A 27209-nucleotide genomic window follows, 5' to 3' on the forward strand; every position below is an offset into this window, starting at 1 on the left:
CAGACATGGTTGATTTGTAATTTAGTTTTTTGTAACCCAGTTAAGTAAGTGACTGCCTCCTATTCAGGTGCTGGGTTGTATCTTCTCTTTTCTTTTTCCTCAACCAAATAAATAAAAGGACCTATTGTCCCTAGCCTACATTTTGTAGAGAGACACATTTCATTGCTCACTGTGGTAATTTTCTGTGTTGGGTAGTATGTAACAACAGTTTTCTGATTTGGAGGTCATTACTTCTGCTGGGTCAACATGGAGAAAAATGAATCATGTAGTTCTTGCCATATTCTTAACCCTGTTTAAAACATCTTCTTGACTAATCCCTAGGACTATGGGTCAAATAATGAGTCAGAAAATGAAATGAAGACTCTTAGATTTATTCTGATCTTAGGAAATAGGGTTAACTGCTAGACATTGCTCCAGAATACCTTTGGAACAAAGTGCGGATTTAAGGTTTGCTTAGGGTGTTTCAAACTCTTTTGAAATGTTTATCTTATTATGCTTTTTTCAGTTAATTGGACAGGAAATAATCTGCCCCTTGGGACTAGGTATGCCATATTTACAAAGTGACACATCACAGGAGTATTATTTGGTGTCAAAATAAAAAGTTCCCCTAACAGAGATGTCTTGGGAAAGAATCCTTTCTATAATTTACTGTTTGTTCCTTTGTGGAATTAGTAAATATTAACAGCAATAAGATTAATAATACTAGAGTGACAATTTATTTGGCATTAGAAAGGATAGATACAGTATTGCTAATATTTTCATATTCTAGCTATTTACCCTTTTGTTGACATTCATCTTTTACAGTGATAAATTTGTTTGGTAAACAGTACTGTAAATGAAAAATATTTCTAAGATTTATTATACCTTTTTTGCATTCTTAAACAGTTTAAAATAATATTTTAATGACCGACTCAATCTGAAGGTCATCATTCCCTTGTACTTAAGATTACTTTAAGGGCAATTTAAGATTATTATCTTTTACTTTTTTTTTCTTTAAAGATTTTATTTATTTGACTGAGAGAAATAGCAGGAGAGAGAACACAAGCAGAGGGAGTGGGAGAAGGAGAAGCAGGCTTCCTGCTGAGCAGGGAGGTGGACATGGGGCTCGATTCCAGGACCCTAGGATCATGATCTGAGCCAAAGTCAGATGCTTAACAACTGAGCCACCCAGGTGCCCCAAGATTATTTTAAGGACAGTTCGAGGTTTGCCTACAAGCATCAATCATAGTCACCCCCTGCCATTTAATTTTTCAAATTTTTTGCTCTTGCTGCTGGTTTTCATACCTCCCACAGGCCTTCCTTCCAGCAGCACTTTGTTGCTTGAACTCCTATAGGTGAGGTTGTCTTTAAGGTATATTCTTTAGTTTTGTGCTGTATGTTAGTATACTAGATCAGAGTTGTTAGAATCGTGTCTAAAACAAATGTAAGTCGATTCTAGGCAAAAGTATATTCTTTACTGTGTTTTGCTCCCCTTCCCCCCATTCCTGGTCTCTGCTGTGGTGCATGCATTTATGTAACTTAAAAAAAAATTTTTGGTATTTGGTATTGCAGGTCCATAACTTAGATGAGTATTTGCTGAATTAATTTGGATAAATGAGTCTTTCCTTTTGAGAATTGTAGAAATTTTCCTCTTCCATTTCTGCTTTAAGAAAGAGAAATGGAGATAGACTTGAACTTTGAATTCAGATAATTATTTCATTAGCTATTTCATTACAAGCTCATTTTAAATTATCAATCCATATTTGGAGGTAAATAGATATTCCAGAAGGCATTTTCTTATTGTAATTAGTATTCTATGTAAACAGGTATGTATGCATATATTTATATGCTATATAAAAATAGGGTTTTTTTTTTAAAATGTATTTGATAGAGGCAAGGAGCAAGCACGAGTGGGGAGGGCAGGGGGAGAGGGAAAGAATTTCAAGCAGACTCTGTGCTGAGTGTGGAGCCTGCCCTGGGCCTCTATCTCACGATCCTGAGATGATGACCTGAGCCGAAAGCAGGAGTTGGTTGCTTAACCGACTGAGCCACCCAGGCACCCCAGAAATAAGGATTTTTTTTAATACAGCATTGAAAAATACCTCCTATGCGTCAGCGTTTTAACAAATTAAACCCGTAACATTGCTAGTGAATCTGTGGTGCTGCCCTGTCCCCACTTTTTTCTTTTATTTTTTAAAATTTTAGTGATGCTCTATATTGTTCTTATAGTTTTTATGCTCAAGACACATAGGAGGATTGGAAATCATTATTTTCCCCCATTGACATTGCCAAAGTTTTCACCCAATCTCCCCCTCCCTTGGCTGTGTTCAGATACTGAAACAGTGAAGCCTGTTTTAAGTGGATTTAATATGCGACGTTATAATCTATGCCCAGTAAGAATTTTTTTAATGTAAACGTTATGATTTTGTGTAGCCAGCTTTTAGGAGACTGCTAATAATAGATCTTACTAGAAACAGATTAGATGGTCATATGTTATTTGGTTAAGTATTCTTTTGTGAATTCACCCTATGACTATAAATCTGGCCCTTTCTGATATCTGTTAATATTTAAAGAACATTAGAAAGAGAAATTGACTTTTTCGTTAAGAATGAAATTTGTCTTAGTCACATTTTTATAGACTTAAATATAGATATCTAGGTAAATGTAGTATTTGAGTGTGTATACGCACACATCGACTCGTTCTCAGACTGATTTAGTTTTTTATGACCTCTTTTGAAAAGCTGAACTAGTGATTTGTTTAAAAAACTACGTATCTTTTTAATAAGAAGAATTTCATTTCATTTTTTCTTCCTGAAGATTTGGCAGTATAGTTGCTTTGAGCCACTGGATACTACTATCAGTATTCTGTAATGAGAGCTGGATTTAGGGGTGAGAAAGCAGGTTCTGGATTAGAGCTAGTGAGCTTTCTCAAAGTCATGTAACTTGGCCCACTCACGTGGGTCAGGGAACTCGGGACCAGGAAAGTCAGGGTTAATTCCTAGTCCTGCCCAGCTTGTGCCTGGGACTTGAGTAAACCACGTAATCTTTTTTCTATAAAACATGGATGATGATTCTTGTCCTTACCCTCAATGGTTCTGAACTAGGCACCACCCTTGTAGGAGACACTGGGATGAGTTTCGGAGTATTTTTGTTTGTCATCATCGGGGAGCTACTTACCTTCCAGACCTAAGGAAGCCAGGGAGGCCAGCTGGCCTGCAGTGTGAGGGACAGTTGCACTGGATAAAGAGTTATTCTGTACAGACATCCAGAAATGCACTCTTGAGATACACTGACCAGCCCCTTGTGAGGGTCACGCACCGCCACGCACGTGGGAGCACTTTTAACTATGCGGGCACGTGCTCAACAAAGAGAAGACAGTGTCCTGCTCTACCACCTCCTTGTTAACTTTTCTTTTTCTCAAAGTGCATTTGGGAATATGATATATCCTTCGAATAACATTATGTTCCCTTTCAAGAGAAATTTGGATGCAGTGGTCCTTTCTTTTAAGGACGGCGTGGATCGTTTTCTGTCAGTTTCACTTGACTTTCATTATTTTTGTTTACTTTTGGCTGTAAGAAGCCTATTTCCAGAAGAATAGCAAATGTGATAAATGATACTCAGTGGACCACAGTATACAAAGCTGTTTCCTGCATTGAGACGGATGGTGAATGATGAGCCTTTTCCTGCTTCCTTAGGTCCCAGTGGGTCTTGTAAAGGAGGAGGACTTACGGACTATTTTGCTTCTCTTCTTCCCTGATCTCTTTACTATAAATAGTCTCCTTCCTTCCTTCTCTCTCTCTCTGGCTAAGAATATGGAGCCATTTTTGGGGGAGATATTTTCTGTGGCCCTCAACATGCTTTTTTAAGGTTCTCCAGAAACTAAATGGGTCAGAGAAAAGGACGTGGCCACATTTCTTTGTGACTTCATGAAGTTGATATGCGCTGAACTTTGGAGGAGGTTATATGTAAAGAAGTTAGAAGAAAGATATACATATTACATATAATATACATATTATGTCAACCTTTATTTAAAAAAAAAATCATTTGCCAATGAGTGGTTTATTTATTTTTTTTCATTACTTCTGAGTCAGAGTTTTATATGTGTGGTGTTGAGTCTAAGTAGAATCGCTTCTTTTTCAAAATCTTTATTTTAGGGGCACCTGGGTGGCTCTGATGGTGGGATGTCCACATTCAGCTCATATCATGATCTCCAGGTCCTGGAATCCAGCCCCACATCCGGCTCCCAGCTCAGTGGGGAGTCTGCTTCTCCCTCTCCCTCTGCCTTTCCCCCTGCTTGTGTCCTGTCTGTGTGTCTGTCTCTTTCAAATAAATAAATAAATAAATAAATCTTGGGAAAAAATCTTTATTTTATGAAACATGTTTTGAGAATTTGAGTGAAAGCTGTTTTTGGAATGATTTACCATTGTAAGTACTTTCAAATTACTGGAGAAATAATTCAGCAAAAAGAGGTGTTCAGTAAAATGCCTTCTTCTATGATGACATTGTTTGTTTTATTTTTAAACAGAGACAAAACATGGAGGACACAGAAACGGGAGGAAAGGAGGACTTTCTGGAAGTTCATTTTTCACGTGGTTTATGGTCATTGCATTGCTGGGCGTCTGGACTTCAGTAGCTGTCGTCTGGTTTGATCTTGTTGATTATGAGGAAGTTTTAGGTAAGGATTTTAGTATTGTTTCTTATTTGAGTTTGTAAGCATGAAAGACATCCTTTAGTAATCTTAAAAATTTATTATTATTTTGGGGGTAAGTTCTGTAGCCTTTCAGTTCTCAACAGTGCAGGAACAAAAGGGGATGTTACCGGGGTTCCCTGGGAGTAGTGGCTTTTCATCTTCTTTGAACATAATGTGTAGTAAAAATAAAAAATGAGTATTTATGTATGTATATCGCAAAGAAAAGTTTTATCAAATAGTGCTTAACTCTTAGGAAATGCAATACTGCATAATTTCTGTTCCATTGTATTATGTTATGAATTTTAAACATTATGAGCCACTGACCTTATGTCAGGACCCAATTTGCAAGACCGTACCTTAGAGAGCATTTAGAAGCACACCCCTTTGTCTTTGTTGGAATGAATCAGTGTGTGTGTGTGTGTGTGTGTGTGTGAGTGAGTGTGTGTGCGCACGTGCGTGTGTAGGTGCTTTCTGTATGCTGTTGGGGAGGTTGCCATGTTTTTTTCTGATAGTTGTCTTCCTTTCTTCTATTTTTCCTTTTCTCTCCCCATAATCACTGTAGTTTTTCATGACTTTTTACATTAATGATTCTTTACCATTTTTGGAGTCATACTTCGAAGTCACAGTCTTTTTTTAAAGTTGAGATAAAATTTACATAACGTAAAAATCAACATTCGTAATACGTGAAAATGTACAGTTTATTCTTTTTAATATATTCCTCATGATCTAATTCAGAATATTTCCATCACCCCATCTTCCCCTTTCCTGGCAGACACTAATACACTTTCTATGTCTATAATTTTCTTACTCTTGACATTTCCTATAAATAGAATCATACAATATGGGTCCTTTTGTGTCTGCCTTTTTGCATTTAGCATACTGTTTTCAGGGTTCAGTACTTACTGCATTTTACAGCTGAATAATATTCCATTGAATGGATATATACCACATTTTGCTTATCCATTCATCAGTGGTGGACCTTTGGGTTCTTTCTACTTTTTGGCTATTGTGAATATATGGTCTTCCTCCAATGATCCAGTGAAAAGTATGGGCCCTGTCACTGAAAAAAAATGCACGCTCCTCTAGATGTACCATGTCGCATCGAAAACCACCCCGCCTTCCATAAAGACCCTGCACTTCTGCTCTAGATGTTAGGTTATAGCCATCTTTCGGTGGGGGGAGACAAAACATGCTGATGGATAATCTGCCGTTTGTTGAAATTTTTCATTTTTCTTAAACGGGAGTGCTTCTGGATAGATGATAGAGTAATAAAGGAAGAATTTTAGTTCGGAGACAAACTTCTAAGTAGAAATCTGTGCTTTTGTTGACTTACACAGTGCTGTGTTGCTAGGGAACGTCTATTAGACAAATGAAGAGATTTAAAGTGTTTGTACTTTTAAGGGCAAGTTAACAATTTTCGTGTTTTTACATGCATGCAGCCAAAGCAAAGGACTTCCGTTATAACTTATCGGAGGTACTTCAAGGTAGGCTATTAGAGATACATTTTAAGTCTACTTGTTTTGGTCTCTAAAATCTCACCCTTATTCTACTAATTTAGTTATTCCCTGCATCTGAGAAAATAGGTGGTATAGGACCAATGTCCCCCTTTGAGTTTGTCAGAAAGTATGGTATTTTCTATCTTTTTAATGTTACTTGAGCTCTCTGCTATAGATCGCCTCCACTTGCTGATCAGCCCTTCTTATTTATATTTTCTTAGCCACAGAAATGATAACTTCCTTATCTCTCTGTTATTGTTATTGTAATTATTTTTATTTTTATTTTTTATTTTTTTATTTTTTAAGATTTTATTTATTTATTTGAGAGACAGAGATCACAAGTAGGCAGAGAGGCAGGCAGCAGGGAGCCTGATGTGGGACTTGATCCTAGGACCCTGGGATCATGATCTGAGCTGAAGGTGGAGGCTTTAACCCACTAAGCCACCCAGGCACCCCTTTATTTTTATTTTTAATGTGTATGTGTGTGTGTTTTATACCGGACCTCTACTTTGCTAGTTAACTGTTTTCCTAAGTAGAACGAGGGCTCTGGGAGGGTAAAGATTATGCATAGCCACTCTACTCCACAAGTTCTGCCTGCTCTCCTGCAGTGTTTTAACTTACATCTTATTAAAGAGTTGGGAACAGTGCTGCAGATTGGTTTTTTAGTACTAATGGCTCTATCTGTGGATGCTGTTAAAAACACTGCTGTATGTGATGTCTCCTCACAGCCGCTGTCCAGTGCTGGTTCTAAATGATGTTGATTTTAGAATGTTTTTTAAGGAATTGAATGTGTTTGACTTATGTTTGGAGTGCTAAACGTGGCAGTGCTCCTAGATGATAAAACCTTAAGATAACATTTTACTCTGCTTGAAGAGGAAAGGCTCTGGGAGTACTGTCTTCTCAAGTAATCTGTTTTAAGCTTTCTGTGTTTTTCTTGGTAGTAGATGGCCAGTGCTAGTTAAGGTTTTTTGTTTGTTTGTTGTTTTGTTTTTTTAAAGGCTTTTTAAAAAGTTTTTTATTTCTTAAAGATTTTATTTATTTATTTGACAGAGAGACAGAGAAAGGGAACACAAGCAGGGGAGTGGGAGAGAGAGAAGCAGGCTTCCTGCCAAGAATGGGACTTGATCCCAGGGCGCTGGGATCAGGACCTGAGCCAAAGGCAGATGCTTAATGACTGAGCCACCCAGGTGCCCCACTAGTTAAGTTTTTTTTTTTTTTTTTTTTTTTTTTAATTTTTTAAAGATTTTATTTATTTATTTGACAGAGAGAGATCACAAGTAGATGGAGAGGCAGGCGGAGAGAGAGAGAGGGAAGCAGGATCTCTGCCGAGCAGAGAACCCGATGCGGGACTCGATCCCAGGACCCTGAGATCATGACCTGAGCCGAAGGCAGCGGCTTAACCCACTGAGCCACCCAGGCGCCCCCCACTAGTTAAGTTTTAAGTGGGATAACTAAGATTATTTTTTTTTGTCATTTCAGGAAGCCAGTCTTATTAACTATATTTCCAGAAGTCTTTTTTTTTAAAGTTGATTGGTGATGTTTCTGTTATGAATTATTATTGTAAAATATAAAATTAATTGCCCTCATATTTTTAATACTTGATGTTATTTGTTTATATTTAGTCTTTATTTGAGGCTTGGTGGATGTTCTTTTTATTTTGAATATTGATGGTGGTGAGGAACTTTCATTACTGTAGAAGCATTACATTTTAATGTAACTGTTAGAAATCAAGAATGTTTCTTATATATGTGGAAATTTTTACCTCAACTATTTTTGGTAACATAATAAAAATTCATCTGAAACGATTAAATCAGGGGATTATTAAAACTTTAAGGAAGATATTATCTCAGTTATAGTTCTTAGATTATAAGGCGAACGTTTCCTGAATCTGTCAGTGAATCCTCTTATCATTTTTAGGTAAGATCTTCACTTAGCACTGCTTTTCAGGATTCAGAGAGCAAAGAATTGCATTGATTGGTAATATTTATGGTTGATGGTCAGGACTGCATTAAGGGGTAATACCTTATCAAACTTGTTTTCCCTTTTCTTCCCATCCATCTTTTCCTCCCTCTTGCAGGAAAACTAGGAGTCTATGATGCTGATGGTGATGGGGATTTTGATGTGGAAGATGCCAAAGTTTTACTAGGCAAGTAGATGTTTTCTTTTTTATTAGTGGTGGTAAAATGCTGGAACAAAACAGTATCTTTGCCTTGATAATATGTATGTCTAGTCACACACATTTTATGGATGATGTTTTCCCACTTCAATTCTGTATTTCATTCTTACTGAAATGGCTTAATTGTTTTTCCATGGACTTATATTTCAGCATACTTTTATAATAAATGGATAAGTATAGACCTCTTGCACATATATATTCAATAACCTAATTTCATATCTGTGTTCAGATTTAAAGTACTTCCTATTCTGAACTTAATATCTGAACATATAGATAATGTACTAGCCTGTTTTCAAAGATGGTAATTATAGCTACTCTTTAGCATCAGTTGACGTAATTCACTTCCATTTGAAACTATAAGTTTCTAAAGGCTTACGTAAATCCATTTTGAAATAAAATCACAGTAGCCAACATTTTAAAATGTCACCTGCATGTTTTAAAGGTAACATTAAAATATGAACCAGTAGTTTTTTTGGCCGGGTTTCATTGTTTTAGAAATCTTGAGCCCTTCTCTTTCTACCACCAGAATTACCTATCTTTATCATTGAGATATTTTGTGTAATGTATCAACATGTGATATTCCCTCATTTGTTTTAAAATGCTGCCTTCCTAGAAGGGATGATGCTGATTTTAATATGCAAGCTTTATGTAATCTGGCCTGGTGAGATGTGTGTTTCTGCTTGTTAAAGAGCATCACTTCCTTTTCTTTACTATTAGTAAAGAAGTGTATATTAGTATATTAGTATAGTATTAGTATTAGTATAGTAGTGTTACATGTATGCTATGTTACATGTATACTATTAATATAGTAGTGTTACATGTATTAAAATCTTATATACTAAAGTATTTAGAAAAATAACAAATACATCATGGTACTATATACCATGCTTACCAGAGTAATGGTGCAGAGAAATTCAACTTGGACCCACAATTTTGTGTTTATTTTATGGATATGAAAAAAATGAGAGGGTATCACATCTATAACCAATGAAACAATTTTTGGTAGATTAATCTTAACCTCCTTACAAATAGTAAGTTTTAAATATGGAAAAAAGGGTTTTAGTTGTGATTAAATGTAATTTAGCTTCTCAATTTTGACCTTAGTTTATGTTTTCTTATTACTTCTCAGTGGGAATTATGTTTGCTACTTAACAGTGGAAGCTTACTCTCAATGAAATTTTTTTTTTCCTGTCTTAATCTTAATGGAATTTTTTATGTAATTTTGTCATTACATATCTAAATTTTTCTTTGGATATAGTAAATCCTCAGAAGACTATAATCCTAGACATGAAAAAGAAGTAAGATATATAGAATTTAACCTATCAGAATGATGCTAATTTGCTTGCCTATAAGTGGTTTATTATTCCACTTACTACTTTGCTTTCAATGATGAATTCTGAATAGTGAACCTTGTTCATTTTGAAGATAACTTCATATGGGCCATGTTTCTTCACTTTTAGAAATAATATTCTCATCTGCTATATTTTGTTGTTTTTCTTTTCTTTCTTTTTTTTTTGGCTTAAAATCAGCTGTGTGGTCTGTCAGGAAATATCAACTATTAAAAATTGAAATGTTATTTCTTCTATAGACCACTAATTTTTCTATAGAAAAATTAGTAACTTGATTTTTAATATTTTAATAGATTATAAGAGTTTATTTCCTATAAGGTTTTTAAGCAACCATTAAGGTTGCTTAAAAGGTTAATTAATTGTAACTTCGAACATTGCCATTTGCAGTAGACATGATTTGGTACGGGCAAATCATAACTTTTTCCTTTTGCAAGAATTATATATTTGGAGTGAGAACCAAATTTGGTGAATCTCAGAGTTCATTTTGGTAATTTGACTATTAAATGCACGAAGGCTAAAGTAAATGATTTTATCATATTTTATCATATAAAGGTACTAATTCATAGTTAGCTTGTGGCTTCACAGTTAGCTGGAACAAACCAAAGGTGAGCTGTCAGGCTCACTTAAGTCCTCTGATCTTATTTCTGTAATAATTGAGTTCTCTGCATGAAATACAAGCTTGCCTGGAATTGAATTTTATGACAAAGGTCTTGCCTAGTTTTGTGAGGTTATTGTAGCTTAGTTGTGCCTCTGTTACTCGCAGGAGTTTGCAAAGAGAGCCTGGTGAAATTCTTAGAGTACAGAGACATTAATCGGCTCTGTATGTTCAGGGAGAGGTTATGCGGAAGCAAATTCAGTGAGTGTGTACCCAAAAAGAAGCCAGGCTTCCTCGGTGCATTCTCATTGGAGAGGCAGCTCAGAGGTGTAAGGGCTTTGGATTAAGGCACCAGGAAACCAAAGGGCAGATTCAGGTAGGAAGCTAGAGATTAGGGGAGAGCTTGTAGTAACTGTTGAAATAGCTGAGCTTGTAGTAACAGTTGAAATATGCTGAGCTTTACTATGTTCGACATTTCTTTCATGAGTATTTCCTTCTCATTCTTAAATTTGCATAATCTAAATCTTATCAATTTGAGGAAGTGTACACATTCATATTTATATTTCATATTTTAAGATTTGGCTTTTCTTTTGAAATACCAAGAGAATGAAATATGTGTGAGTAAATCAAGATATTCTGAACAGCCATCATTAATTTTATTTCATTGTTTCTGGCCATGGCCCTTATGATATACTTTGAAAATATTCTAAACCTTTCCTAGTTTACATAGCTTCCTACTTTTGTGGTCAAATTATTTAGAATAAATTATCTCTGATATCACTTTGGGTTATTGAAAACTACATTGTTGGAAATTGTATTCTTTGAAAACTTGTTTCCCAAATAAAATCAACAGGAAAATGGTCCAGGTACCAGTTGCTAAGAGTAACATCCTTTTCGAGTAATGCCATCCAAGGATTGCATGATTGTCCTTTTGTCCGTGACTAGCACCTTGCTGGCCCCATATCAGGTGTGGCTGGAGAACAAAAGGGAAGCCTGTCAACAATTCCTAGAACCTTGGTAAGCATTTGTAGACCAGACAGATGCATAAGTGAACTGGATCTTGTCCACTCAGAGATGCTCACGCCCTGCCCTTGGGGTCAGGCCTGCTCTTAGAGACTAAGGAATTACATACCCAGGGTAACTCCTTTTTCTCTTTGGTATTTGGTAGTATTTCTGTCTTAAGAACCACAGGAAGGTTGCATTGTTCAGGTACTTTTGCATATTTGTTGACTCCTTCAGCTTGTCATACTGAAGGCTGGTAAAGTTTTATATTTGATACTTAGAAGTACTAATATTTGAAAATAGAGAAAAAATAAGCATGTTTATTATAAATATACAGCTATAGTGTTGTGTGTGTGGTTTTTTTTTTTAAGATTTTATTTATTTATTTGATAGAGAGAGATCACAAGTAGGCAGAGAGGCAGGCAGAGGGAGAGGGGGAAGCAGGCTCCCTGCTGAGCAGAGAGCCTGATGTGGGGCTCTATCCCAGGACCCTGGGATCAGGACCTGAGCCGAAGGCAGAGGCTTAACCCACTGAGCCACCCAGGCACCCCAGTTATATATAATGTTTTAAGGCAGGAAGTAGAAAGAATGTTATTCCCACAGAGATTTCAGTGGGAATACAGATCTCCTCTGTTTTTATTTTTATTTATTTATTTATTTTAAAGATTTTATTTATTTATTTGACAGACAGAGATCACAAGTAGGCAGAGAGGCAGGCAGAGAGAGAGGAAGGGAAGCAGATTCCCTGCTGAGCAGAGAGCCCGTTGTAGGGCTCGATCCCAGGACCCTGGGATCATGACCTGAGCCGAAAGCAGAGGCTTTGACCCACTGAGCCACCCAGGCGCCCCCAGATCTCCTCTGTTCATAGTACTTGTCAGCCGTTAAATTCAGTGAAAAAATATTCCAGTTGTGTCAACAAGTAATTTAAATACCAAAAATACTAACTGGAGTTTGTTTTCTCCCCCGACCCCCATACTTGAACAAAGATATGGTGTAGTTCTTCTGTGCACTGAAGTGGGGAAAAAACACTGTATACTTTAATATTTATGCTAGCTGTCTTACTGTTGTACCTTACCTGCCAATCTTGATTCCTGGCTCTTATGCTACATGGAGAAATGTTGAGTTGCCAAAGCCCAGCCTACTGAATGAGGTGGTTATCATCAGGAAAGCTCTCAAGTCATGTTCACATTTCTTACAGGCAGAACTTTCTACCCTGTGTTTTTTCTCTTTCAGAATTACAGGTCTTGTTATATAGGGCTTGGCTGTATTGGTAGATTTTTATATTTACTGGGCTGAGAGATGTTTCTTACCCAAAGCCAGTTCTAAACAGGAAAAAAAAAAAGATAAAACCAATATATACTTTGTTTTCTTTACATCGTGGTGGCCCATTTTGGGAATAATATTTAAAAAAACAACAGGAGTCATGGATCTTTTTAGTCGAAGCTAATTTCTTGGGCTTATGGGAAGAGAGCTTTAAATATTCCTGTTGCAGATGACTGGCTGGAGCCTTGGTCAAATTTAATATTGGTTAGCAGAGTGAGTAGTAGCTAATAGCTGACTCTTACTGGTCAGAATTATAGGACCATGAGTAAGTAGCCAGAGCACTGGAAGGCTAACATTTGGTAGTGGGAACATTTGATTATCTGACATAATTTGAATAAATTTATATCCATCTGTGAATGCTATAAACAATAATCTTGCTAGTCATATTAGTCCCAGAGTTTCTTAAGTAAACTCTATATCTGAAGGGAAAAAGTGTGAGGAAATGAACCTTTTTATTTTCTTCAATGAATATTTATTGATATATGTAAATGCTTGTATAATCAACTCTCGATAATATCTGGTTGGTAAATCAGCAAACATGGAGGCTGTCCAGAAGGATCTTTTTACCCTCATATTACTTTTATTCATTCTTCCCATTGAAATTAATCAGTTGATTTTGGCTAATAGTTTTGTGTTTGGGGCTGTAGATTCTCTAATGAGGGAAAGGCAAACCTAGCTAGGGGCTCATAGGAGTGGCAGTGACTGGTTGAATAGTGCCTTTCCTGCAGTACATGATTGAGAGTTGATTGTAAGGTGTGGATCTTAATCAGTTTCTTTGTTTTCCGAAGTTACCTTTTCTGTTAACGTCTGTGACCATGATGCACGTCCTTTTTGAGATCACTCTTCCTCAACTTCTTTTTTCCACCTAACTGCTCTCCTTATTTTCTCTTTCTCTCTTCCTTTATTCTTATGTAGGCCTGACCAAAGATGGCAGTAATGAAAATATTGATTCTCTTGAGGAAGTCCTTAATATTTTAGCAGAGGAAAGTTCAGATTGGTTTTATGGTTTCCTCTCATTTCTCTATGATATAATGACTCCCTTTGAAATGCTAGAAGAAGAAGAAGAAGAAAGCGAAACCGCAGATGGTGTTGATGGTACGTCACAGAACGAAGGGGTTCAGGGCAAGACTTGTGTCATTTTGGATTTACATAACCAGTAACTTTGATTCAGGGACTGAAGTCATTGGCTTATGAAAACCTGCAGCAGTGTTCTGTTTCTTTCTTTCCTTTGCTCACCCAGGGCTTCACGAGCAGTGGGGCAGCTGTGATCAAACCGTATAAGGCAACCATGTGATCTTTCTCCCCAGTCCAGCTCCTAGCTAGTTCCTTGCTTGGCTCCCCCACTTCTAGTGAAGAAGGTGGCATTCCTCATTCTTGTAGTAGTCTGCAAAGTGCATTGAGAATGATATTCTTGGTGGTATAATTGGTTTCTGTATTGTTTTGTTTCAACTTATGTTGTATTCACAGCACTAAATTTAGAAACTTCATAGTAAATTGTTTTGTGATTAACCCTTGATGCTTGTCTTTCTAACACACTATTAATTGAGATGATTATAATGGACTTGATTATAAAAATGTTTCCAGCATGATTCATAAATTAAATGATTCTCTGTTGATCTTTAAGATGACTGATGTGTAAAGTGATGGTTCTTTAACACGCTGACATTTTTTATTGTAATCTGTTTAGGTTAACTGATTTGTCAGATAGGTTAATACAAATTTCAGTGTAAAATTCTGTACTAATGGTGCTTTTAAAATAATTTGAAAATAACCCCATGTTTTTGCCTTAGGGTAGTGAAACTACTGTATTCAGATGGTAGTAGGTCTGAATATTTGTCTATGAAAGCAAAATTTATTTTTAATTTTATTTCCAAATATACATCCAGAGAAAGTAATTTGTATTTTTTTTAAGCAGGCATATTACACAAGAGGGAAAATGTGAATATGTATCTTAAATAATGCTGTACATATTAAAATTATTCATCCTAAATAAGTCTTTTTTCATTTTTTTCCATGTATTTCCTTATTAAGTGGCTGTCACCTTTGGCTTAGGTAGAACAATGGTATTTAGATTTATAGATTTACTAAAGTGGTAATTCTTTTCAGGAGAATAAATTTTTTGCCATTTGAAGACCTTAAAAAACATTTTTGAATCAGTTCATTTAAAATGAGTTTGCTTCAGTAATAGCAAAAGGAATTATGTTAACCTTATATAACATGCATTCATAAAATGAGATTTCATCTGTTTCCTTACCGCTTGAAAGCTATTAGGACCTCTAGTTTCTGCTACCGTTTTAGGGAGTTCAGTTTTGTGTTTTTAAATCTCTGAGCCTCTAGGAAATTTAACTTGGCTTTGATTCCTCATTGAGCTTAAAATTTGAATATATTTCTATTTTTGAACATTTTATGTACTTAACTCTAGTAATTTTTCCTTTTCGAATATTCATTCCTTGCGTTTTAATATGTAACCAAGTTGCTTTCAGTAAGTGGAGAAGTCACCCATTTTTTTCAGAAGGGAACATGACAAATTTAGTTTCTCTGTTGGCAATCAGGATCCTAGGCTATCCAGCTATTTCTGTTTATTTGACCGAGATCACAAGTAAGCAAAGAGGCAGGCAGAGAGAGGAGGAAGCAGGCTCCCTGCTGAGCAGAGAGCCCAATGTGGGCTTCGATCCCCGGACCCTGGAATCATGATCTGAGCCAAAGGCAGAGGCTTAACCCACTGAGCCACCAGGCGCCCCCAGCTATTTGTAAGTATATATCGCAACTCAGCCATAGCCAGAGAGTTTAAAGTATCAAATGAGAACAGGGGAAACACATCCGTTTCCCCCTTGTTTCCCCTTTTGCTCACCACTTACATGTGTCAGAAGAAACTGCAACTTGCTCATCTTAAAAAGCATTATTTTAAAGCTACTTTTGCACACGTTGTACATTAGACAGTTATATGGCTAGTAAAACTCTAGTTTGTCTTTCCCTGATTACTCAGGGAGTATGTTTCATTCTGTTCATGTTTCTGACAGTGAAAAGCTTCAGATTTTGAAATATTAATATCCTGGAACACAAAAGTATGATTTTAGTAATGTTCTTTTTCAGAGTTTATGCAGTCTTTGTGCATATTGATTGTGTCTTCCACTCTGAGCCAGAGTACTGTGAAATATCAACTTTCATTAGGTTTAATTTAAAAAAAGTTTTGGGCCTCACTCAGTGAAATTCACATAGCCTTTTTGAGATCACTGAATGAGGTGGTTATCATCAGGAAAGCTCCAAGTGTCTGAGATGTATCTTTTAAAGCAGTCTTGTTTTTCTGTGCTTCATTACTACTAACTGGAGAAGATTTGTGATGAGTTTGAGAAGTAATGAACTAAATTTGCACGTTCAGATGTTTGCAGTCATTAATTTCTCATCGGGCTCTTTTTTTTTTGTCATGATAATGATACTAATGCACGTTTTATGTACAGAAATTAATTATGCTTTATTTTTGTAAGTGAAAAATAAGGACATGAAGACATAATTTTCTCTTTATCTAGTACCCCCCACTAGTCAGCCTTGTTGAAAAGTCTCTGAGGAAAGCAAAACCTAGGGAGCTGGTGAACCCCTGACTTCTGTGACTTCCTTCAACTTGTAGCAAAGACTTATTTTTGTGAGAAAAAAAATAAAGCTGTTTGCAAAACTAGTGTAGAGTATTTTGAAGCTGATCAAAATTACTTTGCTTAAATTTTATTTATTGTATCTTTATGATTTTTAATTTTTCAAAGGATTTATTGTATCATTTTCATTTCATAGTATAAATATTTCCCTAGCCTTTTGCCTTTTAAGCTTATTAGAAAGGCAAAATTCTGTACATTTGAGTATTGATTTGTAGTTGAATGGAGTTTTGAGTTGTATCACATTTACTCTGCTTTTCTAACTTAAAACACCCAGAACTTGGCAGCATGAACTCTCTATACAGATGTCATCTTGCCTCCTCAGACCTGGCCCGCTTGTTTCTTGAGACCCATTGCCATGTGTCCGGTTGTGTTCTCTGAAGTTTGGCTCAAAAACAAGAAAGTGGCACTCTGGGGATTTCTTTTCTGCACTGTAGCTTCCTTCAGGCCTGATTTTCTCCGAGACAGGAGTGGTGGGGTAGGAGTCAGTTGGAGAGCCGTCTTCTGGGTGCTGGTCGTATTGAATCCCTGAGGCCTCGCCGCCAGCTTGCTGTTTGGGAGAATCACGGCAATGCTTCGGGCATAATGGAATGCTGGGTGATCCTGCCTTTTCATCTTGTACTCGATTCTTCTGGGAATTACCTACCTGTCTCGTAGAGCTGTATCCGGACATGTGAGACAACTTTTCTGCTTGAATTCTGGTTTCTTTCTATTTACAGTTAGCTACACTGAATAAAACGTTGCTGTGTACCCTGACAAAGCTTTGGGGAATTCTCAAAAGCAACTGTAGGCATAGGCAACTATTCTTAATTTGATTGATTCCTTGGTAGATAACACCTTTTGGTAATTGGTATCATGATCTTTTCTTTTTTCTTTTTTTTTTTAAAGATTTTATTTATTTATTTGACAGACAGATCACAAGTAGGCAGAGAGGCAGGCTGAGAGAGAGAGGGAAGCAGGCTCCCTGCTGTACAAGAGCCCGATGCGGGGCTCGATCCCAAGACCCTGAGATCATGACCTGAGCTGAAGGCAGAGGCTTTAACCCACTGAGCCACCCAGGCGCCCCCATGATCTTTTCTAAATAAGATCCCGGTCTACAAAATAAGTAGTTTTCTGTGATTTGGGCTGTGGAATTTTCTTTGATTACAATGCATTATTTGGAGAGTTTTCATGAAATTCACTGACTCAGACTCTGTTAGCACAAGTTGATTGACAGAATTGTATGCCAAATTGTCTGCTTCTGATATTTATTGATCCTTATGTAACCAAGTGTAATACATGGGAGTAGATATTAACTAGACTGTGAGGTCCTGAAGTTAGGAACCAAGTCTTAGGCTTCATTTGAATCCCTCTTGAAACCTGAGTCCAACATAGAATATTTATTAAATATTTGCTGGGGTTATTAGTCTTGAGGAGTGATAACCTCAGAAGTTACCCATTGTCTAAGAAAACATGGATGGTTTTATTTTTTAAACCAACTTAAATAAGTGAAAAAATTATTGGACCTTTTTTTCCCCAAGAGAAATGACATTTTGAATTTCATATGGGAAACTGACCTATGCTAACTGATGTCTTTTGATGAGCTTTCTGGTGAGCTTTCCAGGGTCTTTTATCTTCCTATTTGAGTCTGCTTCTTCATGCAAACTTCCGGTCTCTGGATGTCATCCCTTCCTAAACTTGGAGTCATTCCCTTCTCTTATGTTCCAATCTTCCCTTCCCCACTTATTGTAGAATATTAGAAGGTTTGTAGCTTTCTTTTTTCAAAAATGTCTGTGATAATATTGTTACACCTCTATTTAAAGATAAAAAGGAAATTGATGTAATTAGTGCACTGGCATGCCTTTTAGCCAAACATTCTAGAGCAACAGTCTGCCTAGAGCAGAGAACTGTTACTGAGGCATTTGGGACCTTTCTTTTTATCGTTATTATAATTGTTATTTTTGCTATCTGTAGTCAGTGTTGAAATAAATTGTGATGGTTCAGTATGGGAAGGAGGAAGATGAGAAACTGAAGCTCAGGGTGACTCACAGGTCTCACCAGGGACTGTGGTTGTGATGGAAGTGACCAGAGTACTAAGTGATGATACCCAGCCAACCAGGTGTATGGCCAGCTCTCGGGAAACCTGTAGTAGCTACTTGGGTTTCTGTAACAGAGCCAGTCCTCTAAAATTATGTCCGTTGCACAGGTCCAACCATTGGCTTAATGATTCAGCATTTTAATTTCATCTTGAGAACATTTCATCTTGAAAATGTGTGTGGGATAGTGGCTCTGAGGCCATTGCCAAAATAACATTAATTACTCTTAGGCAACTCATATTTTAAGGGCAGAACATAAGACCTGTTTTTTTTAAATTCCTGTTAAAAAATTCTCAAAAAGCTAACAGAGCTATTAACATTGATTACCTTAAAAACCATCAGAGTAACCATACGGCGAAAGGAGGTAAAGAACATGATGATTACTTCTTTGCCATTCCCTTTGGCTGCAGCCACTTCTTGATGCTTTTTTGATGACTGCCTTCAGTTGGAATGTATTCTATCAACAAAAACAACTTTCATCTCAATGAGTTGCAGAATACCAAAGTGTTTCCCTTTCAGGCTTTGATTAATAAAATTTTCTATATACTATTTGGGAACTATTTTTAAGGAGTTACATTATATTGTCATGAATTTTATTGATTGACAAATTCCATCCCCCCCTTTTTTTTTTGGCTCTGGGCATTGGCTATCGTAGTAGGGAGAGAAAAATAGGGCCTGCTTGTTGATTTTTTGGCAGTAAAGGGAGTCCACATCAACCATAGTTACAAATTTAATTATGTCTATAATTAGGGATTATATAAAATTATATAAAAGCAAAATCTTACATACTTGCCTTGTGTTTTTCTCTGGGGCCACTTCTTCTCTAATGTCCCCAACTTTTTTTTTTTTTTTTTTAAATTTTCCTCTATATCCTGGATCACCACTAACTCCTTCACCATTGGGCTTCACGTCGTTTATGGAAAAAGATCTATTCTAAATTTACCCAAACTGAGCCTGTGTAAGGGGCTCACTGCAGTGACAGAGTTATTCTTTTTAGTATGTGTTCAAAACCTTTCCCATGATCTTCCGTCTTCCAGGGTCACTTTATTCTTCTGGAAAGATATTTTGCTCTCTGCTTACCAAGATAGTCATCTTTGGCTTCAGTTCCATTGTCTTCCTCTTGGTACACTTTACAGCATTTCTTTATTCTCAGAATTTTCTTCATTGTTTCCTGTCATTGATCATTTTTGCAGATGTTGCGTCTTCTGGTTTCTCAAGTTAAGTCTTTACCTGCATCTCCCCCTGCATCTTCTGGCCTCATTATAAGTTCTCCTCTCTTGCTAGCTCTGTTCCTGTTTCCCGTAGGCCATGCCTTTGTTTCCTCTAGCCACTAAACATGCAGACACAGTGAAATCTTGCAAACCCTTATTCCTTTCTGCCCCCGAGGAACCATGGGAAATTCCACATATCATCAGTTTTGTCTTCAGAAGAAGAGAGTCAGGGGCCCCTATTAGCACTCTGGGTTTTTGGTCACCCTTTTATCACCAATGTTGTCCAATTGTAATGTGACCACTTCTTCTACTGCTTGTAAAACTGTAATCTGAAGAACTTTATGGGACATTTAATAACTAACAATTCAGTCATGTCTTCATCCTAAATCTTCGTTCCTGACTTCCTTCCTAAAACTACATTTTTGACTTGAAGAATACTGTGTTTCTTGACTCTCCTCTCATTTCTTGTTATGTAGGCGCTCCTCTGTTAATTTCCTTTTTTCTTGGTGCTAGGCTTGGTACTTTCTCTCCTGTCTGTACCCTTTCTTTCTTTCTGGATGTGATCTTTGTGATTTAAATATTAGCTGTGTCTTTATCATGTCAAGAATACTGAAAACTTATTGACTGTATTCTTTAAGTTCATCAACTTGAACTAAAGTTGATGCTTTGGAATTTTGTATAGTGCATTGCACACAAACTGGAAAAGTTTTAAATAAAGCACTCATTATTTTATCCTGTTTCACTTAGCTAATGCTAACCTAATATTTTATTAATGTCAAAAGTTAACTCTAGCCTTTTTTTTTTTTTAAAGATTTTATATATTTGTCAAAGAGAGAGCACAAGCAGGCGGAACGGAAGGCAGAGCAGGAAGAGGGAGAACCAGGCTCCCCACTGAGCAAGGAGCACCATGAGGGGCTCAGTCCCAGGACCCTGGGATCATGACCTGAGCCGAAGGCAGATACATAACCGACTGAGCCACTAGGCATCCCAGCTCCAGCCATTTCATCAATATAGTTCTTTCAACTGTCATGACAGTGGGGTTTGGTGGTTAGGTAGTCTGATTCTTACCACTTTGCTTTTTAACAGGAAAATCTGGGCATGCGTTGAGAGAACATGAAGGAGTCAGGAGAGGGACATGAACAGCATCAAACAAGCATTTTAATGTTTTATGCTAGTTTCTTTTGCACATTGGATATGCCCATGTATTTAAAAGTTAGTATTACAAGAATAAGTTTGGTATTTTATTCTGAAATAAAATTTAGTGGGGAGTAGTCCAAGACGGCAGTCAGTATTATAAGGTGGCATCTGTTTTTAATAGCACTTAGGAAAGATTCAAGTTTTATTTGTGAAAAATGATTTGTTACACACACACACACACACACACACACACACACACACGTTATTCTGTATGTATATGAGTAATTGGACAGGTATAGATAGCCATATGAAATAGTTAATTCACATTTCTTTTTAAAATGGAGTCAGTAGTAAAACATACACTAATACTTTTTTCCACAATAATGATGATGCTTTTTCTTTTTTTTTAAATTGAAGTATAGTTGATACACAATATTCCCATTAGTTTCACATGTACAGCACAGTGTTTGAATAACTCTCCATGTTACGCTGTGCTCACAACTAGAGCTACCATCTGATGATAATGGTATTTTCAACCAAAATAAATTGCCATTCTCAAATGGACTGTCTCATTTGATGGAAACAAATTGCAATGGAGAGAGAAAGAGGAAGGATTTGAGGTATGGAGAATGATTTGAATAATATATAATGGGAGTGAAAACACCTCATAATGACAGTTGGGGGTGTGACTAGGGTTTTGTAAAACACAGAGTGGGTGCTGCTTTGGGGCTTTCTTGTCCAACCGCCGCCGCCATTTGTTGCTGAGGGACAGATGGTACTGCCCCCACAGGAGGTTACCAGTAATCACCACACCTCCCACTCTGAGAGCCTAGGAAGTGGGTTGGCAACTTGGAATGCCACCTTGGAAAGTTTGCTGATACATGAGTATAAAATAGCGTTTATGTGATCAGGAGATAGAACTGAGAACATCAGTTGACTGGGATGCCGAATACAGCCTGGTTAGAATGAAAGTGTACTGTGAGGTGTAGGGTATTGACGTGTGTTAGAGGTTAAACCCACCATCACAACTCTTATTTGCCAGGACAAGAAATAGCAAGCTAGTGCAATGTTTTTATTTTTTAAAATAAATTATTATGTGTGTGTGTGTGTTTTAAGATTTTACTTATTTATTCGACAGAGAGAGAGCACAAGCAGGGGGAGCAGCAGAGGCAGAAGGAGAAGCAGGCTTCCCGCCGAGCAAGGAGCCCCATGTGGGGCTCTATCCCAGAACCCTGGGATCATGACCTGAGTCGAAGGCAGACGCTTAACCGACTGAGCCACTCAGGAGCCCCTACTGCAACGTTTTTAGATGAAGAATGAAAAAATTTAGCATATACCTACATGACGGTGTAATTCTTACTTGCTTGTATAATTTCTTTTTATAAAGAAAGTTTGAGTCTGTGGAGGAAAAAAGCAATGATTTTTCAAACAGTAGAGATTGAAATTCTATCAAAATATGCTATCCTTGGGGCGCATGGGTGGCCCAGTCGTTGGGTGTATGTCCTTAGCTCAGGTCATGATCCCAGGCTCCTGGGATCGAGCCCTGTTTTGGGCTCCCTGGTCAGTGAAGAACCTGATTTTTCCTCTCCCTTTGCTGCTCCCCCTGCTTGTGTTTGCTCTCGCGCGCTCTCTCTCTCACTGTCTCTGTCAAATAAATAAATAAATAAAAATATGCTATCATTTTTTTGGATGGCAGTGACAAGTGAGTAGGGGAGTAAAGTCCCCTGGTCCTTTCATGTGTGGTGCTTGTAATTGATCATCTGTGCAAGCAGAAGGCCAGTGGCAGTGCAGGCCCAGCTGAGCGGGAAATGCTATTTCCAGTGGCAATTAGGTTTTTCTAAGCCCACGATTCTTTCAGGTCTACCGTGAGTCATGAAGTTGACTGAATCATAGGCTGATTACAGTGCATTTTTTTGTTATAGTGGAAGTAAGGTTTCAAATGACATAAACGATAGATATTTATGTGTTGAAGGAGTGTACTTTTTAAATGGTAAGTTTAACTTAATTTAATAGAGGCATTGATTTTAACTATAGATATTTATTATATTTAAAAAAATACTTCATTTTTAATTCCCTTAATATTTTCTGTTTATAACTATTTTCATCTTATAAATATCAACAGAAGGACCTGGTGGGGTAGCCAAGAGAAAAACTAAGGCTAAAGGTATTTTCTGTTTTTCAAATTAGCGTTGAGTGGATCAAGTTTAATGCTTGAAACTGCATGATATTTTCTAGATACGTTAATGCAGCTACTAATGCTAAACATTGCTTTTTGATTTGGGCTGCACCTTTGGCCTGTAGTAGTTTCATCAAGATGTCTTTAAAGAATTTCTTGCCTCAAGCCTAATAATTTTAAGTAATTTCCTTTTTATGGTATCAAAACTTCTGTAACAGTCTTTAGAAATATATAATGATATCATGATACTATTATACTATATCTAAACTTACATCTAAACTTGATACTGTCTAACCTAAAACCTTAGTTTGAATTTTTTTAATTACTAGTGGAAAAAAAGATGAATTCTTCACTGATTGATTTCATTTCTTCAGAAGCTCTGGTGACCCTCTGTCTTAGAGCCTGATAAAAGCCAGTGTGAGCACTTGTAGTTATCAATGAAATGAAAACTTAGATTTATAATCTGGAGTACTGCATTTCATTGGTGTAGAGTTTGCTGTGTTTTGATATTTTAATTCTTTAAAAATTACTGTACCTGTCAACCATCATATGTAGGCTAACAGCTTATTGTTACAGCATTGTTTTTTTATATCCCTGTGGTTTTTCTTGTTCACATGTCAGTATTTATGTCCTTTAGGGATAGGGGCATGGGAAAAGTGCATGTTTTTCTTTATCAACTTGTAATATTCTTTTGTGTTCAAGTGCTTGGCATATGGTTTTTAGTTTGTTTTTTGATAAACCATTATGACTGTGACTTGCAGGGCTTTGTGATTTGTATTTTAATCTTAAGGTTAGGGGATTTTAATGTTTTAACTTGGTGTTCCATCTGAATAATTCCCAGGAAGGAAACCGTTTTTACATTTTATTCTCATGTCGTTAATTACGAGATAAATGCCCAAAGATTAAGTAGAATTTATACTTCTTGATCTGGAGAGGCAAATCAGACATTAAAAATTTAGTATTGTAGGGCGCCTGGGTGGCTCAGTTGGTTGAGCGACTGCCTTCAGCTCAGGTCATGATCCCGGACTTCCAGGATCGAGTCCGGCATCGGGCTCCCAGCTCCTTGGGGAGTCTGCTTCTCCCTCTGACCTTCTCCTCTCTCATGCTCTCTCTCACTCATTCTCTCTCAAATAAATAAATAAAATCTTTAAAAAAAAATTTAGTATTGTAAAAGCTGTGCAGAACAGATTGTAGAGCATTGCATAACGCTCTGGCAACCGCGTGATCTCTGTCTCTGCAAACAGCACTGAAGTCGGTGAGGGTTCGGACAGTTGCTTCTTTAGGACTGTTCCGTATTTTTAGAAGGTCTTAGTAAGATTTTCAGGAAGAATAGAATAACATTTTGAGCTATGTGAATTTTAAGCGATTCTGATGGGCATAAACATCTTCCACATTTTATTAAAGAAATCTTTTGTTCTCTTTGTTTCTGCTTAAATGCTATGTAATGCAGTAAATACCTTGCTCCTTTTAGATTTCCTAATGAGAGAGCGAGAAGGTGAAATTCAAAGCTTTTCCTAGCAGCTCTGTTAAACTTTATGTAAAACGGGTTGAAAGCAGGATTGGTCTCACGTGAGTCTGAGAATTAGCTGTACATTCCATTTAATTACTCCCCTGCCTATGAGCATGGATGGACAACATGTTGGCTTGAGTGGCTGTACATAAATTAACTGGAAAACATACTTAAAGGAATACTGATTTTATAATGTTGGCTATAAGCAGACAAGAATATCTACTTGTCCGTTAGAAGTACTACAGATGATGAATTTAAAATTTCACGCCCGTGGATATTGTTTTTTTTTTCCTTACCTAAGAAAATTGAATGGTATTTACCTTTTTATCTGTGCATTATATTAGTTTTCAAGGCTTGTAAGCAAAGTTATTTTAAGGACATAATTTTTTGTTAGACCTGAAAGTTTTAAAATTATCTTTGGATGGATGCTTATAAGCTGGGGAAATTTTTTTAATGTTGCCAGTATTCCTTTAATTATGTCATTATGATTGTGAAATGTGAGTTATTAACACTTTGTGTAACATTTATGGATGGATTCATTTTCATAATATTGCATGTTAGCCTTATTTTAAGATAAATCATAACCTGTTTCAAGTTGGAAAAATACGATGGCGAGTTTCTGGCATTTCTTTGGTAGCTGACACTTTGTCGAGGTTTGTATCTGGTTTTAGCTAATTTAAAAGTAGGGGATGAAAGTCACTTTCTGAATGACCATTTCATGTGTGTGCAGAGATAAAGACCATACTTTAGCACTAAATTACTGTCCTGTGAATTAAGAGATGCTTTCAATAAACTTTTTTTCCTTTGGTTGGAAAACCTGAAAGTTAAAGAACTCACTAAAGAAGAGCTCAAGAAAGAAAAAGAGAAACCTGAGTCAAGGAAGGAGAGTAAGAGCGAAGAGAGAAAAAAGGGGAAGAAGGAAAAGGAGGATGACCGGAAGGATAAGAAAATTCCTGATGCAGATATATCCAGGAAAGAGTCTCCTAAGGGGAAAAAGGACAGAGAGAAGGAGAATGTGGGCCTAGACAAAAGTGCTAAAGCCAAGGAAAGTAGGAAAAAGTCCACAAATGTAAAGGATACTTCTAGTAAAATGGCGTCCAGAGATAAAGATGACACAAAGGAAGGGAAAAGTTCTGGCAGACATGCACACTCCTCCAAGGGGAATAACCAGAAAAGGAAGAACTGAAAGCTGTAATATCGTCATCGCAGGAAATGGTAATGTTCTTCATCGTGATTTGCTGCTAAATGGCATAGAAAAATTTTGTACTGCTCCAGCTGGGGACAATGTGTCAGCTAGCCCTTGGGTGTATCTATTGGTGCTCCGTACGTAAATTGTTTGAAATTCAGATGCACTGTCTTATGCCTCTCAGTTTCAAAGACGACGCTTGTAAAAACCATGTAATAAAAATGTGATGTAATAGCTTCAGTTTTTATTAATTTATTAATCATGTATCCAGATAAATGTATATCTATAATATGAATTGTAATGAGCTTCTTAATCGACTGAATACTTCTATCGGAGTTAAATAAGAATGTTAAGATTTTCCACAGTGTGTATATGCGGAGTGCCTTTCAGGTGTGACAGATGGTCAGGTAGGTGGGAGGTTTTCTTCTTTCTCCCTTTACCCTTTGTCTTCTTCCCTCCTTTCCCTTCACGCTTCCCTGCTTCTCTCTCCCCTTCAGCTGCCCTTCTCCCTCTCTCCTTCCCCCTTTCCCTTTCCCCTCTTCCTTCCCCTCTCCCCTTCCCCTCTTCTTCCCCATCCTCTCTCTCCCCCTCCTTAGGCTCCTATGGCAGCCCCTTGGGGGCCTCTTTCCCCCCAGTCTCTCAGGGGTGACCCCTTCCTCAGGCTCTTCCCTGGATTCTCCTTTTCCTTCTCCTCCCCTTTTTCTCCTTTTGAGACTCTCCTCCCCAATCTTTTATTGGCTCTGTTACCTCCTCCTTCATCCCTCCATGCCTCTTGGCTACTCACCCTCTTCGCTTTACTTCCTGCCACTCCTCCCCACCTGCTTTTGTCACCCAGTGCATGCAGTGCCTACTGTTCTGAGAACTCTGGATGCAGTCATGAATAAAAGGAACAGTTTGATATAGAAGAACAATTTTAGAACACCTTTACTGATGATATTTTTACAGACTCAGAAGAGAAATAACAAGACTTTAAATAATTCAAATTAAGATATGCTTTCACTTCATATCACACAGTTTGCAGTTATTTTGGGGGAGTGGCATCTGTTTTTCATATTTGATTGTATCGTGGTTTACCATTTCTAAGGAGCTTCAAATCCGACATCTAACTAGAGATCAGAACTTAATCAGAAGACATTTAATAAAATGCAATTTCAATAAGAATATACTTCTACAGATGGTTTGTGCCATTCTGTGCGTGAAGTCTGAAATCTCTAATTGTGACTGCCGGTGAGATTCAGTTATGGATGGAAGAAGAGCCGCCTGATTTGTTGTAATCTAAAATGTTGCCACAAAGCTTTTATTTATTTATTTTTTAATAGTTCTTTGGGGGCGCCAGGGTGGCATGGTCAGTTAGGTGTCCAACTCTTGGTTTTCGGCTCAGGTCATGATCCCAGGGTCATGAGACCGAGCCCCGCATCAAGTTCCACACTCAGCGTTGTCTGCTTGGGATTCTTTCTCCCACTCTCTCTTCCCCTCCTCACTGTGTGTGTGCGCTCTCTCTCTCTCTCTCTCTTTCTCTCAAATAAATAAATCCTAAAAAATAATAATTCTTCAACTTGTTCTGTGAAGAGCTTAAAAACAGACAATTTGGCCTAATTGAAGATATTTCAAACCAGAAATGAATTAGCATTAAGTGCCAATGTTCCTAAAAGTATTGTGC

General features: G+C 37.2%; 1 protein-coding gene across 2 annotated transcripts in view; it reads left to right on the forward strand.

Annotated features, from left to right (window-relative positions):
- The window catches only part of LOC111155376 (aspartyl/asparaginyl beta-hydroxylase-like), a 58038-nt gene extending 32081 nt beyond the window's left edge, over window positions 1-25957 (forward strand). Inside the window, exons 2-5 of one of the 2 annotated variants that reach the window (XM_022515524.1) lie at window positions 4505-4654; window positions 6109-6153; window positions 8243-8311; window positions 13526-14568. In XM_022515524.1, coding sequence (XP_022371232.1) covers window positions 4505-4654; window positions 6109-6153; window positions 8243-8311; window positions 13526-13770 — 509 coding nt within the window. In that variant the 3' untranslated portion in view covers window positions 13771-14568. Of the gene's footprint in view, window positions 1-4504; window positions 4655-6108; window positions 6154-8242; window positions 8312-13525; window positions 14569-22799; window positions 22842-25187 lie in introns of those variants that run through there. The other variant, XM_022515525.1, reaches the window with a different exon arrangement.
- The last annotated feature ends 1252 nt before the right edge of the window (window positions 25958-27209 follow it).

This window comes from Enhydra lutris, unplaced genomic scaffold (genome assembly GCF_002288905.1).
Source record: "Enhydra lutris kenyoni isolate GAN:26980312 unplaced genomic scaffold, ASM228890v2 scaffoldscaffold41, whole genome shotgun sequence".
Lineage (NCBI taxonomy): Eukaryota > Metazoa > Chordata > Mammalia > Carnivora > Mustelidae > Enhydra > Enhydra lutris.